Source organism: Manis javanica, chromosome 16 (assembly GCF_040802235.1).
Source record: "Manis javanica isolate MJ-LG chromosome 16, MJ_LKY, whole genome shotgun sequence".
Taxonomy (NCBI): Eukaryota; Metazoa; Chordata; class Mammalia; order Pholidota; family Manidae; genus Manis; species Manis javanica.
In genome coordinates, this window is record NC_133171.1 from 3,830,946 (window position 1) to 3,846,251 (window position 15,306).

At 45.9% G+C, this 15,306-nt stretch overlaps 1 protein-coding gene across 1 annotated transcript in view; it reads left to right on the forward strand.

Moving 5' to 3' along the window:
* Window positions 1-15,306, forward strand: part of C16H6orf52 (chromosome 16 C6orf52 homolog) — a 53,707-nt gene that overhangs the window by 11,633 nt on the left and 26,768 nt on the right. The window contains exon 3 of the mRNA XM_073225008.1: window positions 2,183-2,366. Within this exon, the coding sequence (XP_073081109.1) occupies window positions 2,183-2,366 (184 nt within the window). The remainder of the gene's footprint in view (window positions 1-2,182; window positions 2,367-15,306) is intronic.

Genomic DNA, 15,306 nt, shown 5'->3' on the forward strand with positions numbered 1-15,306 from the left:
CGTCTCCCGGGTTTCGGCACCAATGAAAGGAAAGTAGCGACACACAGCAGCAATTCACCGGAGAATTCCGCTTTATTAGGGAAAGGTGCTGGGTTATATAGGAAGGGGCATAGGGTGATTGTTGTGTTACTTCTCTGGGGCTGTTGGCTGTTGGCTAGGTGCTGGGATTGGGAGGGGGGCGAGAGGTGATTGGGCTTCAGGTGGCGCCAGCGGGAACCGAGGACCCTGAAGAGAAGCCGGAAGTTTGCCATCTTACTGGTGGGGACCCTTCAATTACTATGTTCATCTGTTAACAGATTGTTGCATTTTTACCTGCTTAACTATTTGTCACACTTTAGAAAAGAATCTTGTGGCTTGAAAAAGTCCTTTATTCCAACCCAGGAATCTTTTAGGATGTACTTGGTTCTGTAAAGAAAATCGTAGTGTAAGCAGCATATACATAAGTCAAAGGGGTTTACTTTGTTTTTTACTGTTAGAAATTGTAAGAATGGGAATGGGTTAGCATAAGAATAGCCATCTTAAGGGCCGAGAAGCCATTTTCTGAGTGTGTGACTTGGGGAAAGAGGAACTGGGTAAAGCTTGAAAAACAAGTTAATCATGGACACCGGGTTGTGGGCAGCTGTGACCCTTGGTCAGCTAATCATGCATACCAAGTTGTGGGTAGTTGCGACTCTGGTCAGCTTATCTTGCTGAACCACCCTAACAATTGAGGAGTGGTCTTATCTTGCTCTTGCTTAACCCCCAGGATGTGTGACTTGCAAAAATAATGCGTAGCTGCGGAAAATTACTATGAGTCAAGTGCTTTGAAAATGCTATATAAACCCTTGGCTTTGAGTGCTCGGGGTCCTCATTGAAACTCGCTGTGTCGGGCAGACACTTCTACCCCAGCTATCTGGCATAATAAACCTCTTGCTTGTTGCATCGATCTACTGTGGCCCTCATTTTTTTCACTGGGGGGAAGCGCAGACTGGAATAAGGCTGGTAGGTCTTACATTTGGGGGCTCGTCTGGGATCGCGTGCCCCCCCCCCCCCCCCCGCTGGAGGAACGACAAGCCCAGGATCAGAGGCTTGCCCCGGACAAGTATTACTGTGTTTGTATCCGTGTGTCTCTTGTCAGACCTGTAATAACATTTTGTGTTTAATCAGAAAGTTCCATGCCGGCTGATCTGTAGTGGCTTCAAGTGGCAGGTAGATGTACCTTAACGCGGCAGTCACGGGGATTCTGGAGGATGCTCCACAGTCCCAGGGAAGCAGTAACTTCCCTCCTGAGAGGGGAAATTCTTTAGAGAAACCCGCATCTGGAAATTCTGTTAGTAGTGTGTGGCGCTCATGGCAGGGGCGCATAGGTCTGTTACTTTTGTCTTTTTTGTATGTCTGTGGACTTGGACCGATGCTCATTTTTGGCACCAGGGGTCAGACAGTATCAACTCCCTTAGACTTGACTGAAAGATACTGGGGAGACGTAAAGAGTAGAGCACATAATCTTTCTGTTCTTGTTAAGAAAGATAAATGGTACACTCTGGCATCGGCCGAATGGTCGGATTTTCAGGTTGGCTGGCCTCCCAGGGGATCTTTCTCTCTTCCCCTTATACAGGCAGTCAAGAAGAAAGTTTTCAGTACCGGATTCCTCACACACCAGGACCAGATTCCTTACATTCTTGTCTGGGAAGACTTAGTCACAGAACCCCCCTCTTGGGTCCAGCCCTTCTTACCCCACCCATCCTCATAGGTTTTTGCACTCCGTGGTGATCCGAAAGAACCTAAAAAAGTTCTGTCTTCACCCCCTGATGCAGACCTTCCCCTCCTCGATTCTCCCCCTCCATACCCTCCTGCCGCTCCCCTCCAGCCTACCCCCACCCCTGGTCCCTATTCCTCCCCTACCTCCCCCTCCAGTTCCTCCCATTCCCATCATTCCCCCACCCCCTCCGACCCCCCAGGCCAATGGAGGGCAGAACATTGGCCCAGCCAGAGGAACGAGGAGCCGCAGGGCCCCCTCACCAGGGGCCACTGTGGCACTCCCCTTTGAGCCCTCAGCCCCCCCTCTGAGGATGGCCAACAACTCCTACAGTATTGGCCCTTCTCCTCCTCAGACCTCTACAACTGGAAGACCCAAAATCCCCCTTTTTCAGAAAATCCCAAAGGGTTGACTAATCTGATTGAATCTTTACTTTTCACCCATCAGCCCACTTGGGATGACTGCAACCAGTTGTTACAGGTCCTGTTTACAACAGAGGAAAAAGACCAGATCCTCCCAGAGGCCCGGAAAAATGTACTGGGAGCCGATGGGCGACCCACTCAGAACCCAGCCATTATTGATGAAGGGTTCCCTCTGACCAGACCCGATTGGGACTTCAACACCCCAGAAGGTAAGGAGCACCTGAAAGTCTTCCTCCAGGCTCTGATGGCAGGTCTCCGGGGAGCGGCGAGGCGCCCCACCAATTTGGCTAAGGTAAGGGGAGTCCTTCAAGGACCCGACGAATCCCCCTCAGCATTTTTAGAAAGACTCATGGAGGCTTTTCAGCAATACACTCCGTATGATCCAGTCAGTGAAGAACATAAGGCCACAGTTACTGTAGCCTTTATAGATCAGTCTCATAAAGATATCAGAAGGAAATTGCAGAAGCTTGAAGGACTGCAGGACGAAACCCTACGAGACTTAGCACAGGTGGTAGAGAAAGTGTATCATAATAGAGAGACGGAGGAAGAAAAAGAGTAGGAAGCTGCGAGAGATTGAGGAAAGGGAGCTGAGGAAAGAAAAATGACAAGAGCGCAACCTCCATAAAATCCTCACCACTGTTGTGAGAGAGACCAGAGAACCTAAGCCAGGGCCAGGCGGCAGGAGACAACAGCTCAACAAAGATCAATGCACGTACTGTAAAGAGAAGGGGCATTGGGCCAGGGAATGCCCAAACAAGAAAAAGAAACCTCAGCAGTGGGAAAAACCCGTTGCCCACCCCAAAATTCTGACAATGCATGAAGACAGTGATTAGGGGGTACGGGGTTCGGAACCCCTCCCCGAACCTAGGGTAACCTTAACTGTGGAGGGGAAACCTACTCAATTCCTAGTGGACACTGGGGCACAGCATTCAGTATTGCAACAGGCTGACGGACTGCTCTCCAATCGGAAATCATGGGTTCAGGGAGCCACGGGAAATAAATTATATTCTTGGACCACTGCATGGACGGTAGACCTGGGAACAGGATTAGTGTCTCATTCTTTCCTCGTAATCCCAGATTGCCCATATCCTTTATTAGGAAGAGACTTGCTCACAAAAATGAAAGCCCAGATACATTTCCTGCCAGAGGGACCGCAGCTTAAAAGACTGTGATGTTAGAAGATGAATATAGACTCTTTGAATTCGAAAAAGAAAACCCAGGCTCAGGAGACCTCAGCCTGTGGCTAAGAAAGTTCCCTCAGGCATGGGCAGAGACGGCGGGAATCGGGAAGGCCAAACATAGGCCTCCTGTCTATGTTGAACTAAAACCACAAGCCACCCCCATAGCAGTTTGCCAGTACCCTTTGCCGAGGGAAGCCAGAGAAGGAATCCGGCCCCACATCGCCCGATTCCTCTGGTTGGGGATATTGCACAGATGTCAATCTGTTTGGAATACCCCACTCCTCCCTGTCAGGAAGCCAGGCACAAGTGAATACCGTCCAGTCCAGGATCTGCGAGAAGTTAACAAGCAGGTAATAGACATTCATCCCACAGTTCCTAACCCTTACGATCTTTTAAGTTCCTTGCCACCTCTCCAAGGCTGGTATACCGTTTTAGATTTAAAGGATGCCTTCTTCTGCCTCCAACTTGCGCCGAAAAGTCAAGAACTTTTCGCCTTTGAATGGAGAGACCCAGACAGAGGAGTGGCAGGGCAACTCACATGGACTCAGCTCCCGCAAGGATTCAAAAACTCCCCCATCCTCTTCGATGAAGCTCTCAACCAAGACCTGGCGCTATACCGAGAAGCTAATCCCCAGGTAACCTTGCTGCAATATGTTGATGATCTTCTACTTGCAGCTGAAATGAAAGAAGATTGCCTGAAAGGGACGGAGAGACTTCTGGTAGAATTAGGAACTCTAGGATATTGGGCATCAGCCAAGAAAGCGCAAATCTGCAAACGACAGGTAAGCTACCTGGGCTATGTGTTACGAGAAGGGAAGAGGTGGCTGTCAGACACGACGAAAGAGACTGTTCTCCATATCCTTTTGCCTAAGACTCCTAAGCAAGTCAGAGAATTCCTAGGGACGGCAGGATTTTGCAGGCTCTGGATCCCTGGATTCGCAGAGATGGCGGCCCCCCTTTATCCTCTCACCAAAGATGGACTGTTCTCATGGGGAGAGAAAGAACAGAAGGCTTTTGACGCCATTAAGCTAGCATTGATGTCTGCCCCAGCTCTGGGGCTCCTTGATGTGACAAAACCTTTCCACCTGTTTGTGGCAGAGAATGGGGATAGCCAAAGGGGTGCTGACTCAGAAGCTCGGACCGTGGAAACGGCCCGTAGCATACCTATCAAACTAGATCCAGTGGCTGCCGGCTGGCCTGCATGCTTACAAATAATTGCCGCAGCAGCAGTACTAGTCAAAGATGTGGACAAATTTGACTCTAGGGCAAAATCTAACAGTGACCGCTCCGCACACGCTAGAAAGCATAATCCGGCAGCCCCTGCTTCGGTGGCTTACAAATGTTCGGATAACTCACTACCAAGCCCTGTTACTCAACTCTGACCGGGTGACATTCTCTCCGCCGACCAGTCTCAATCCGGCTACCTTGTTGCCGGACCCTGATCTTGAACCTCCAGTACATGACTGTCAGCAAGTACTAGCCGAAGCCCATGGGCAGCATAAAGACTTGACTGACCTGCCTTTACTGGACGCTGAAGCCACCTGGTTCACAGATGGAAGCAGCTACCTAGACCAAGAAAAGCGTAAGGCAGGAGCGGCAGTAGTGGATGGAGAAAAAAATAGTGTGGGCCCAGCCCCTCCCCAAGGGAACCTCGGTGCAGAAGGCTGAGCTCATTGCTCTTACGAGAGCGCTAGAACTGGGGGCCAGGAAGAAAATTAACATCTATACAGATAGTAGGTACGCCTTTGTGACAGCACATGTGCATGGAGCCATTTACCAACAAAGAGGACTCCTCACCTCCAAAGGAAGAGAAATAAAAAACAAACCAGAAATCACGGCCCTTTTAGAAGCTCTGCACAAACCAGCCAAAGTAAGTATAATCCATTGCCCCGTCACCAACACGGGAAGTCCCACATCGCCATAGGCAATAATATGGCTGATCAGGCTGCCCAAGAAGCGGCCTCAAAGACAGTAGACATCTTCCTCTCTGAAACCCCGCCTGAGCCAAGCCTGCCACCCTATCAGTATAGCCCAGAAGATCTAGAATTAATCTCCAAAGACCGTACTCACTATTTTAATGAACAGAAGAGAGCCTGGTGTACCCAAGATGAAAAAATCATCCTACCCCAAGCAACTGCCAAAACCATAATCAAACAGATGCATCAATGGACACACTTAGGAGCGCACAAACTTATTCAGACTGTCTTAAACTCTGGGTGGTATGTGCCAAACCTGCAGCAGGTAGCTGAATCAGTAGTTAAGCCATGCGTTCCTTGTCAAGAAACAAACTCACCCGGGAAGAAAAATTGGACTAGAAAACGGGCAAGGGGGAACCGGCCTGGACAGTTTTGGGAAATAGACTTCACTGAAATTAAACCAGGAAAATAAGTATCTTCTAGTATTTGTAGATAACTTTTCAGAATGGGTTGAAGCCTTTCCAACAAGGCAGGAAATGGCTGCAGTAGTAACAAAGAAAATACTAGAAGAAATATTTCCTCGATTCGGGATACCTAAGGTAATAGGATCTGACAACGGACCCGCTTTCATTGCCTGGGTAAGTCAGGGGGTCGCTAAGTATTTGGGAACTGATTGGAAATTACATTGCATGTATAGACCCCAGAGTTCAGGGCAAGTAGAAAGAATGAATCAAACCCTAAAAGAGACCTTAACTAAATTGACCATAGAGACTGGCTCAGACTGGGTGGTGCTCCTCCCTCATGGCTCAGACTGGGTGGTGCTCCTCCCCTTAGCCTTGTTCCGAGCTCGGAACACCCCTACCTGTCTCAATCTAACGCCCTTTGAAATCTTGTACGGCTCCCCCGCCCCGCTTACCTGCCTGCGTGACTCCCTCCCCATAACCCAGACTAATAACCGTGATCTATACAATAGGCTAAAAGCTCTCCAAACAGTCCAAAGAGAAGTGTGGTCTCAACTTGAAGCAGCCTACAAGCCTGGCACCCCAGAGGCAGCCTACCCTTTCCAAGTTGGAGACTTCTTGTTTGTAAGGTGGCACCGAGCGCAAACCCTCGAGCCACGGTGGAAAGACCCTATTTAGTGTTGCTGACCACCCCAACAGCGGTCAAGGTTGGCGGGATCGCCACCTGGATCCACACCTCCCATGTGAAACCTGTTGTCTCAGCCGAGACAGCTGATGACCATCTCACATGGAGGGCCCAATCTGCTGAGAACCCTCTCCGGCTTAAAATCACCAGAAAACACCAGTGACCAGGTGCACGTCCAGAGACACCAACGCCGCCTAGCTGACCCACGCACCATTTTCAAAAACTCTGTTCCGAAATGACAATGTCAGCCGGACAAAGACAATCCTCAAAAGCTAAGACTGTGCCGTTCACACCTATCCCACTAATATTACTTATAGTATGCCTTTCCCCTGTTACACCCAGCGACTCTAACCCCCATACCCTCTATCGGCTCACCTGGGAAATAGAGAACTGGGAAACACATGAAGTATACAACAGCACTTCCCACACAACCCCCTTAGGTACATGGTTCCCTGACCTGTACTTTAACCTAGACAGAGTAGCAGACATAGAAGGAATGGGAGGGGAAGACTGGCGAAAAAAACAGCGCCAAGTCTCCGTGAGTCGAAATGGGTTTTATGCGTGCCCTGGGTTTCGAACGGGGCCAGAGAGGCGGCAGTGCGGAGGGGTTGAGTCCCTTTACTGTGCACAATGGAGTTGTGTTACCACCAATGACGGAGAGTGGAAGTGGCAGGTAACTCCCCAGCTCATCACTCTCTCGTTTATTAAACCATGCACCCGAACTAGGTACAATCAAGACTGTAATCTGCTCAGGCTCCAGTTCACAGAACAGGGAAAAAAGGATACCCGATGGCAGTCAGGGTTAACATGGGGCCTATATCTCTATCAGAGCCCCCTTTTTGGAAGCCGTATCCGGGTCAAATTAAAAGTTGAGCCAATGGTCACGACGGCCTTAGGTCCAAATAAATTGTTGAATCCTAGAGCACCCGAAGCCCCTGGACAGCCCCTCAAGACAACACAGCCCCCTAAGTCCCTCACCCAGAGCCTATTGAGCCCAACTTAGACACTGGCCCCCACTATAGAAAGCCAGCAATCCCGGCTCCTTAGTTTAATCAGAGGCACTTTCCAAGTTATAAACAATTCCCGTCCCAAGCTAACTCACTCCTGCTGGTTATGCTATGATGTTGCCCCCCCTTACTATGAAGGTATAGCATTTGTTAATGCTGTCAACCAGTCTTCTGACCCCTCCCAGTGTAGATGGCAGCAAAAAGGACCAAGACTCACTTTATCCTCTGTAAGTGGACAAGGAACCTGCATTGGGAAAGTCCCTAAAACTTACACCTCCCTCTGCAACAGGACAGAAGTAATAAGCACAACCCCAACTTATTATATTCCCCCATCTAACAGGTGGTGGGCCTGCCAAACCAGAGTCACTCCATGTGTTCATTCCCAGAAGTTAGACGAAACTTCTGACTTTTGTGTTTTAGTACAGTTAATACTCCGCCTCATTTACCATTCCTATGACAAGGTCCTGTCCCAACTAGGCCGGTCTCCACCTCGAGTCAAACGAGAACCTGTGAGTCTGACTCTCTTCCTCTTACTAGGCCTCGGCCTAGGGGCAGCAGGGGTAGCCACAGGGGCATCCTCACTAGTTCTCCAAAACCAGCATTACCACAGTCTCAGAGAAGCCATAGATGCAGACTTAGAAGAGATAGTAAAATCCATATCCACCCTGCAAGACTCTTTAACTTCCTTGTCAGAGGTAGTCCTACAAAATAGAAGAGGTTTAGACACGTTGTTCCTCCAGCAAGGTGGACTGTGCGCTGCCCTTAAAGAAGAATGTTGTTTCTATGTAGACCATTCAGGAGTAGTAAAAGATTCCATGGCCAAAGTTAGGGAAGGGTTAACAAAGAGAAAGAAAGAAAGAGAGCAAAACCAAGGGTAGTTTGAGTCCTGGTTCAACTCACCATGGTTCACTACCCTCATCTCTACTCTAGTAGGGCCACTGATAATCTTAATATTAATTCTAACCTTTGGCCCCTGCATCCTAAACCACCTAGTTACTTTTATCAAAGAGCGTATTAACACCATGCAAATCATGATGTTAAGACAGAACTATCAGAGTATTAACCAAAAAAGATGACCTCTAGTTTCATGATTGAAATAGATACCAGAAGAAGAGGGGAATGTAAGAATGGGAATGGGTTAGCATAAGAATAGCCATCTTAAGGGCCGAGAAGCCATTTTCTGAGTGTGTGACTCGGGGAAAGAGGAACTGGGTAAAGCATGAAAAACAAGTTAATCATGGACACCGGGTTGTGGGCAGCTGTGACCCTTGGTCAGCTAATCATGCATACCAAGTTGTGGGTGGTTGTGACTCTGGTCAGCTTATCTTGCTGAACCACCCTAACAATTGAGGAGTGGTCTTATCTTGCTCTTGCTTAACCCCCAGGATGTGTGACTTGCAAAAATAATGCGTAGCTGCGGAAAATTACTATGAGTCAAGTGCTTTGAAAATGCTATATAAACCCTTGGCTTTGAGTGCTCGGGGTCCTCATTGAAACTCGCTGTGTCGGGCAGACACTTCTACCCCAGCTATCTGGCATAAGAAACCTCTTGCTTGTTGCATCGATCTACTGTGGCCCTCATTTTTTTCACTGGGGGGAAGCGCAGACTGGAATAAGGCCGGTAGGTCTTACAAAATTAGTAGAACCAATCATAGAATTCAGAAGGCCTTAGCTTCTGGTCCAAGTGATCATAATCTGGAGGCGTTCTTGAATAGGTTTTGGAGGCTTTGAATCTCCTGAAATTAGATGCAAAATTATGTATGTACATTTTTGGAAGTCAGCATTGTGAGAAACACACTCACTGGTGGACACAGAGACAAAGAGAACAGCGGAGCGAGGCTTTAGTGACGGTCTTGCAAGATCGGGTATCTGGTGGGCAGGCACACCTGGGGAGTTTGGCGCCAATAATTTATCTCCTAGTGCACGAGTCCCTCCCCTGGTTCCTCATTGGCTGAGTACTACAGGGTTCACAGTCTTCCCCGGACGTAGCCTAAGCCCGTTATATCTTTGCTTTACATTTGTCTTATTATTGGTAGGTCAGAAAAAAACTCAAACAGGTATAGCCAGGCCCTTATCAATTCCCCCACCCCCACTCTCAGCCCGAGCAGCTTCCACCACATGGCCCTTTGTTAATACCTTACTGTTAAAATGTTTAAACATCCTAGTGGGAATAAATCACATTTAGGTTTTATACTCTTTTTCTAACAAGCATGGATAGAATTTTATCACATGCCCCTAAGGTTAAAATGCACTAATCCGGTCTGAGGTGGTAAATATGAACTAGGTCCAGAAAAGTAACTGAAAATAACACAGCCAAGTAACAGTAGACCCCAGTGCCCCTGCTGCTTCTTACATTTCCTGGGGCTTGAACATTCTCTTGAACAGAGAAGAAGAAAGAAGCAGTTTTTCACCATCTAAAACAGAGAATACAAAATTCTATACCTGTTCTACTGGGTTCAAACTGAGCATACTTCCTACAAAACCTCCTGTTCTCATTCCAAACAGGATGTAAAAAAACATTTACTCTCATTCTTGCGCAAATTGCAGTTGCCAAGAAACAACCAGCTAGTAAAGAGTTCATTAACACTAAAGCACGGTAGGATTTTTTTCTTCTAGCTTTACTTTTAAATTATTGATTAAAAAGCTTTTACACTTGCACCATGCATTGATTTATTCATTCATTCAACAAATATTTATTGATTGCCTAGCTTTGGTTTGCTAAAGGAAAGACAGCCAATTTTTCTTTTGCAGGCAGGGGGTGGAAGTGATGGTGAATGTTGCCGGGTAGCTGTGTCTGCAGAGGTCTCTCCTACACACTAGGCAAAACCTCAACCTGGACGGGGGCAAGTTCTTGACCCTGATCAGGAAAGAATTCGTGATCAGGTAGAACAAGTGCTCGCAAGAAAGGAGCTCATTAAAACAAGAGTAGAAGCGGATGTCAACAGCCTGCAGGCAGTAGAGAGCCAGGAAGAACAGGGAGGACAGGGAAGGTCAGACTCTTCGGGGTCGGGCAGTTCCCTTGCCAAATCCTGAAGCCAGGGTCACCTCGTGTCCAGTATCTGCTTGATCTGCCCAGTGAGGGAATTGTATCCCTACCACCCCAGGACTTGGCGGAGCCACAGAGCGCTAGAGGGAATGAGATTATGTTCTGGAAACTTCCACTTTCCTACTGGTCCGACATACAACAGAAAAGAATTTTGTTAAGACAAGCAAGCTGAATGAAATAGAGAAGTGAGAAAGACAGTTAACCACCAGAAGTGGAGCCTGGAGAGTTCTTGTCTATCATGAAAAAGAGTTCAGAGATAAGTGCAATAGGCTTATGCAATAAGAAAGTTTATTTGGTAAGATGGTACACATTCCAACTGGAGTGTGGGTGCCCTCAGAGAGGAGGCACAGTTAAGGGTGTGGGGTCTTACAGGGCCTTTTGGGTAGGGGTCAGCATAAGGCATAATGTATACAGGTGAGTAATAATTCCTTTGAAGTTTTCTCAAAGAATAAGGTTATTTAGGTGACTGTGTTGAACCAGATCTCTGCATTCTTTACCCATGTAGGCTCATTTACACTCTGGAGGTCTGTCTCTTGTCCTGGTTTCAGAGTTGCTTAATTGATTAGGTGGCTGGAAAAAGAGGAAAAACAGCATATAGATTAGGTTAAAGAGTAAGCTGGGCCATTTTCTCAAGTTGAGTAGATATTATGATGGCATGAACCTTTTTCCATATCCCTGCTCTGTCCCAGTAAGGTGGGGTTGTAGCTAAAAGCAGGCTACAGTAGAGGAAAATCAGCCCTGTGAGAAATCTAAGTCTAACATTCCTGCTCAGTTACCCTCCTTTCTCAGTGTGGAAATAGCAAGTCTTAACTTTTAGGACCGTAGAGGCCACGTGTGCTTGTATCCCCAGAGGACTTTGGCCTCTTTTGCACAGAGAGCTAAGGGAAGCTGAGAGAGTGGCCTCCTTCCCCTGGACACTGGCCAGTAGTCGGCCCTGTTATAAATTTTCCTCACCTGCTTCATGGGAATAAGCCAGGTGAAGTAAAAGAAGTTTGCATTTGGGGCTGTTAGACAGCAAGACAGTACTTGTGAACCTACCTTGTCAACAAAGGTGCTGACTGCCCGTCTTTATCTCTGGAGCCATGCTCACAGGCTCTGTACCTCGGCCCCTGCCATCTTCCCAACAGGTCTCTTCATGCACCACTGGCCTCTCCCTCAGTCTCCTTACCATTTTATTATCAATGCCCAACTACCGCTTTCCAACTACAGCTTTATCTGTCATTCATTCATAGTCAAAATTCTGATTTTCTTTTCACAAATTCTAACATAAGAAAAGGAACCAAAAAAACTGATTTAAGTTTTTACAAAAAGAGAATCCTTAACTGATAGGTTTTATTTGATGTCTACGCTGCTATACTATTTAGGAATTGCATTTAATGTAGTATAGTAACAACAAAGGCTTAAACAAGACATTTATGTCTTAAGTAAAAGAAACCTGGAGGAAGGCCAGTTTAGCACTGGTACAGGGTCTACAATCATCAGGGACCCAGAACCTTCTCTTTCAGATCCTATATTCTTGTGCATGACTTCCTCCTTGATGTCACTTCATAGGCCAAAAATAGGTACAGAGTTGTGGCTCCAGCCATAACATCTTAGCTCTATGTCTGGGGAAAGGATAGAGGATAAAAGGCCTTCCAGCTAAGCAACTCCCTTTGCTTATCCAGGTTTCCTCAATCCCCTTATCGTTGTTCTAGTTACATTTTTATTAGCCAGACTTGGACTACATCTACCTGCAAGGGGAGAGCTAGGAAATGTCTTTTAGAGACAGGTCTCTTTATCTATTGCTGCCTGTAAATAAAATCAGGTTCTGCTATTAAGGAAGAAAAGGAAACTGAGTATGGGTGGCACCTCAGATGTGTGCCATAATGCTAACAGATAGTATCTCCCTTAAAGCCTGGGGAAATCCTGCTAGCATACAGCTCTGCTCCATCACCCTACTAGGAATTCATTAAATAATGGGTGAATGATTGAATGATTTGAACTCGTGATTATCATTTTCCACCTTACAGGTAAATACAGAATACATTAAGCACTTGAATAGTGGAATAGTTAGTTATTAACAAGCTACAGGGAAATGGCCAAACCCAAATGCCCCTATTTAGACTCAAAAGTTATCTTCTTCAACTTTGAGACTTTGTGTAGTGCATGGGAGCTAGCTGGCTAGGAAGGCCGAATCTGAGGCTTCATTCCAAATCTATTTAATCAGAACCTACATTTTAAACAATATACCAAGGTAATTAATATGCACGTTGAAATTTGGGAAGCTTTAAAAAAAAATACTGAACCACCGGAATGCTTCCTTTAAGTTTTTTCTGAACCCGCATTAAGGGTGTGTGTGTGTGAGTGGTACCACTTCTCATCATCTGGTTGGGATAATGATTTCAACCTGCAAGGGATATTTAGAAAATCCACTAGATGCTGGTTCCAATAGTTAGAAGATAATTGAACTGAGGAGGGAAATAACAATTTGTGGTATTTGTCTCAAGGTTTTAGTTATTAAAGGGGACTCTCCATCTGCTGTCATAGGGGAGAGACTTCTGTGTGCTTCTAAGTCACCCAACACACATACCCCCGGCCTCCTGGATTCAGGCAGGCTTCCCCAGGCCTGACATTTGAGGGAGGGACTGGCATCTTGGGGCCAGAGAGATAGTTTGCAGTTTCCCAAGGTGACTCCAGTACCCCTGCCCCCACCCACACCTTTATCCTAATTTCATTAAAGTCCAGCAATTATTTGCCTCGCAGGATCTGCCACTAAATCTACAGTCTGTGAGGTAGTTGTGAGCAGCATTTGTCAGGTTGAGCAGCTTTTGCCCAACAAGCTTTCATTTTTGATGCAGGAGTAAAAACTGGATTCCTGGTCTCATTCTGTAAAGTTTCTGGATAAATGGCTAGACAGGAGAGTTTTGATGTATTTCAACAAAATAATTATTACTGGTACTGGCAAAGGTAAGCTGCCTTTTCCTACTCTGAAAATGAAGGCTGTTAGTATTCCATTTCTGACATGACTTTTGGCAATATACAAACTTTGGCTTTGAAAATAAGGCAGAAATCATCTTTACTTGACACTTCTGGGGGAGAAGAGCCCTGGTGTTTTGAATGATTCTGCCTTGGTTGGCCATGTCATTCCTGTCCTGTCCCCTCTGCTATTAGAGTGAAGCCCCACCGGGTTACCCTCTTGGCAAATGATATGCACAACAGAGTGGCTGCTCTGCTCTTTCTGGCTATGACATTGGCCGTGCGGTGGATGGAAACGGACACAACCTCCTCTCTGCACGTGAGACCTCTGGACACCCAGCTGAAGCTTCGCTGATACCTGAGGTACCCCTCACTGCAGTGAATCCTGTGTCCCTGGGGGGTCCCAATGTGAAAACATCACTTTCCTATCTCACACCCCAGATCCTCTCATTCAAATTCTCACAGCTGTGGCATTTGCTCCCTACTTTAATACCAGAGTAAAAGCTGATGTCCTAAGTAATTTTGGCTTGTAGCAACTTAAGTCCTCACTGTCTTCCAAAAACAAAACAATAGGCTGATGAAGTCTATACCTAAATTCTTCTAAATTGTAGATCATCATTCAATAGATTTTAAACAGTTAAAAATAGAACAGATTTTGTTTTGCTATAGCAGAAAACATTAACACACTTTAAAAAGATGTTTTAATGTATTTTGATTACTAACCTTTTTCTGAAACCACACAAAAATGTATTGGAGTAAGGGAAAGCCTTCCCCAGCCCCTCTCCACTTAGAAGAAAGCCCTCAAGTGGGTCTGTGGCTATAGATTTTACCCTGTATTCTTGCTAAATCAGTGTGATTGTGCTTTATTTCCATCTGGGGGTGTTGGGGGCAACCTGGACAAGAATGGACTCTGTGATGTACACTGGCTCACCCTGAGTGCTTTTACTTATAGGTTCTTCGGTAGTGTTCCTCAGAAACTCCCCCTTACAAAGAGCTTCCTTTAAAAGCCGCCCTTTTGGATGTGCTGCAGTATTAGCTCATCTCTTAACGAGTGACATTTTGAATGTTCTCAGTCCCTATCTTAAAGCACTTGTGTGAATGTTTTTTGGCTAAGAATAAATTTCTGGAAGTGGAAGGCCTGTGTTAAAGGATATAGCATTTCAATTTTTAAACAGCAAATCACCCACCAAAAAGCATGCCCAAGTTTGCAATCTGTGTTGCTGTTTGCGTCTCCACGTTTTTCTGTGTGTGATTAGCCAGTCTGACGGGTGGGAAAGGTATTGTCTATTACTGGGGGCAAATACCTTTTAAAATGTTTGTTGGCATTGCCCTTGTGTGACTTCATTGATGTCCTCACCTGTTCCCTGTTAGGCTAATCTCCTTTTCTCTGCCTCCCTAAGATATTTATATATTAGGGAAATTAGTGCTTTGCAAAGGGTTAGAGTTTTTTTCCCCATTTGTTTCCTAAAAAAATGTGCACAGCAAACTCTCCTTGTGTGGTGGCATTTGTCTCAATACCAGAGTTTGATTTAATATCTAAACCCTCTATCTTTAAAACTTCCATTTGCTTGGTACTTTTTTTTGCCCAAACTTTCATATTTAATTTTTCAGGTCTGTTTTAGGTGGGCTTCTTACATAAAATGTCTTGTTAGATTTCTTGGCTTTACTTTTGGAACCCAACTTGGGTTTTATCTTTTTAGCAGATTGGACATTGCATCAATTAAAAACTATATCTTGCTACATTGCCTAAGGTTTAATTTTTTTTCTTTTTCTTTTTTTCTCTTTTGGGAGAAACCTGTGTCTTTTATATATCTTTAAATAGAGAAGTATAGGATTGAGTGTATTACCAACTTAAGAAATGAAGTATCTCTTGACTTCTTCCTACTTATGGGTAAACT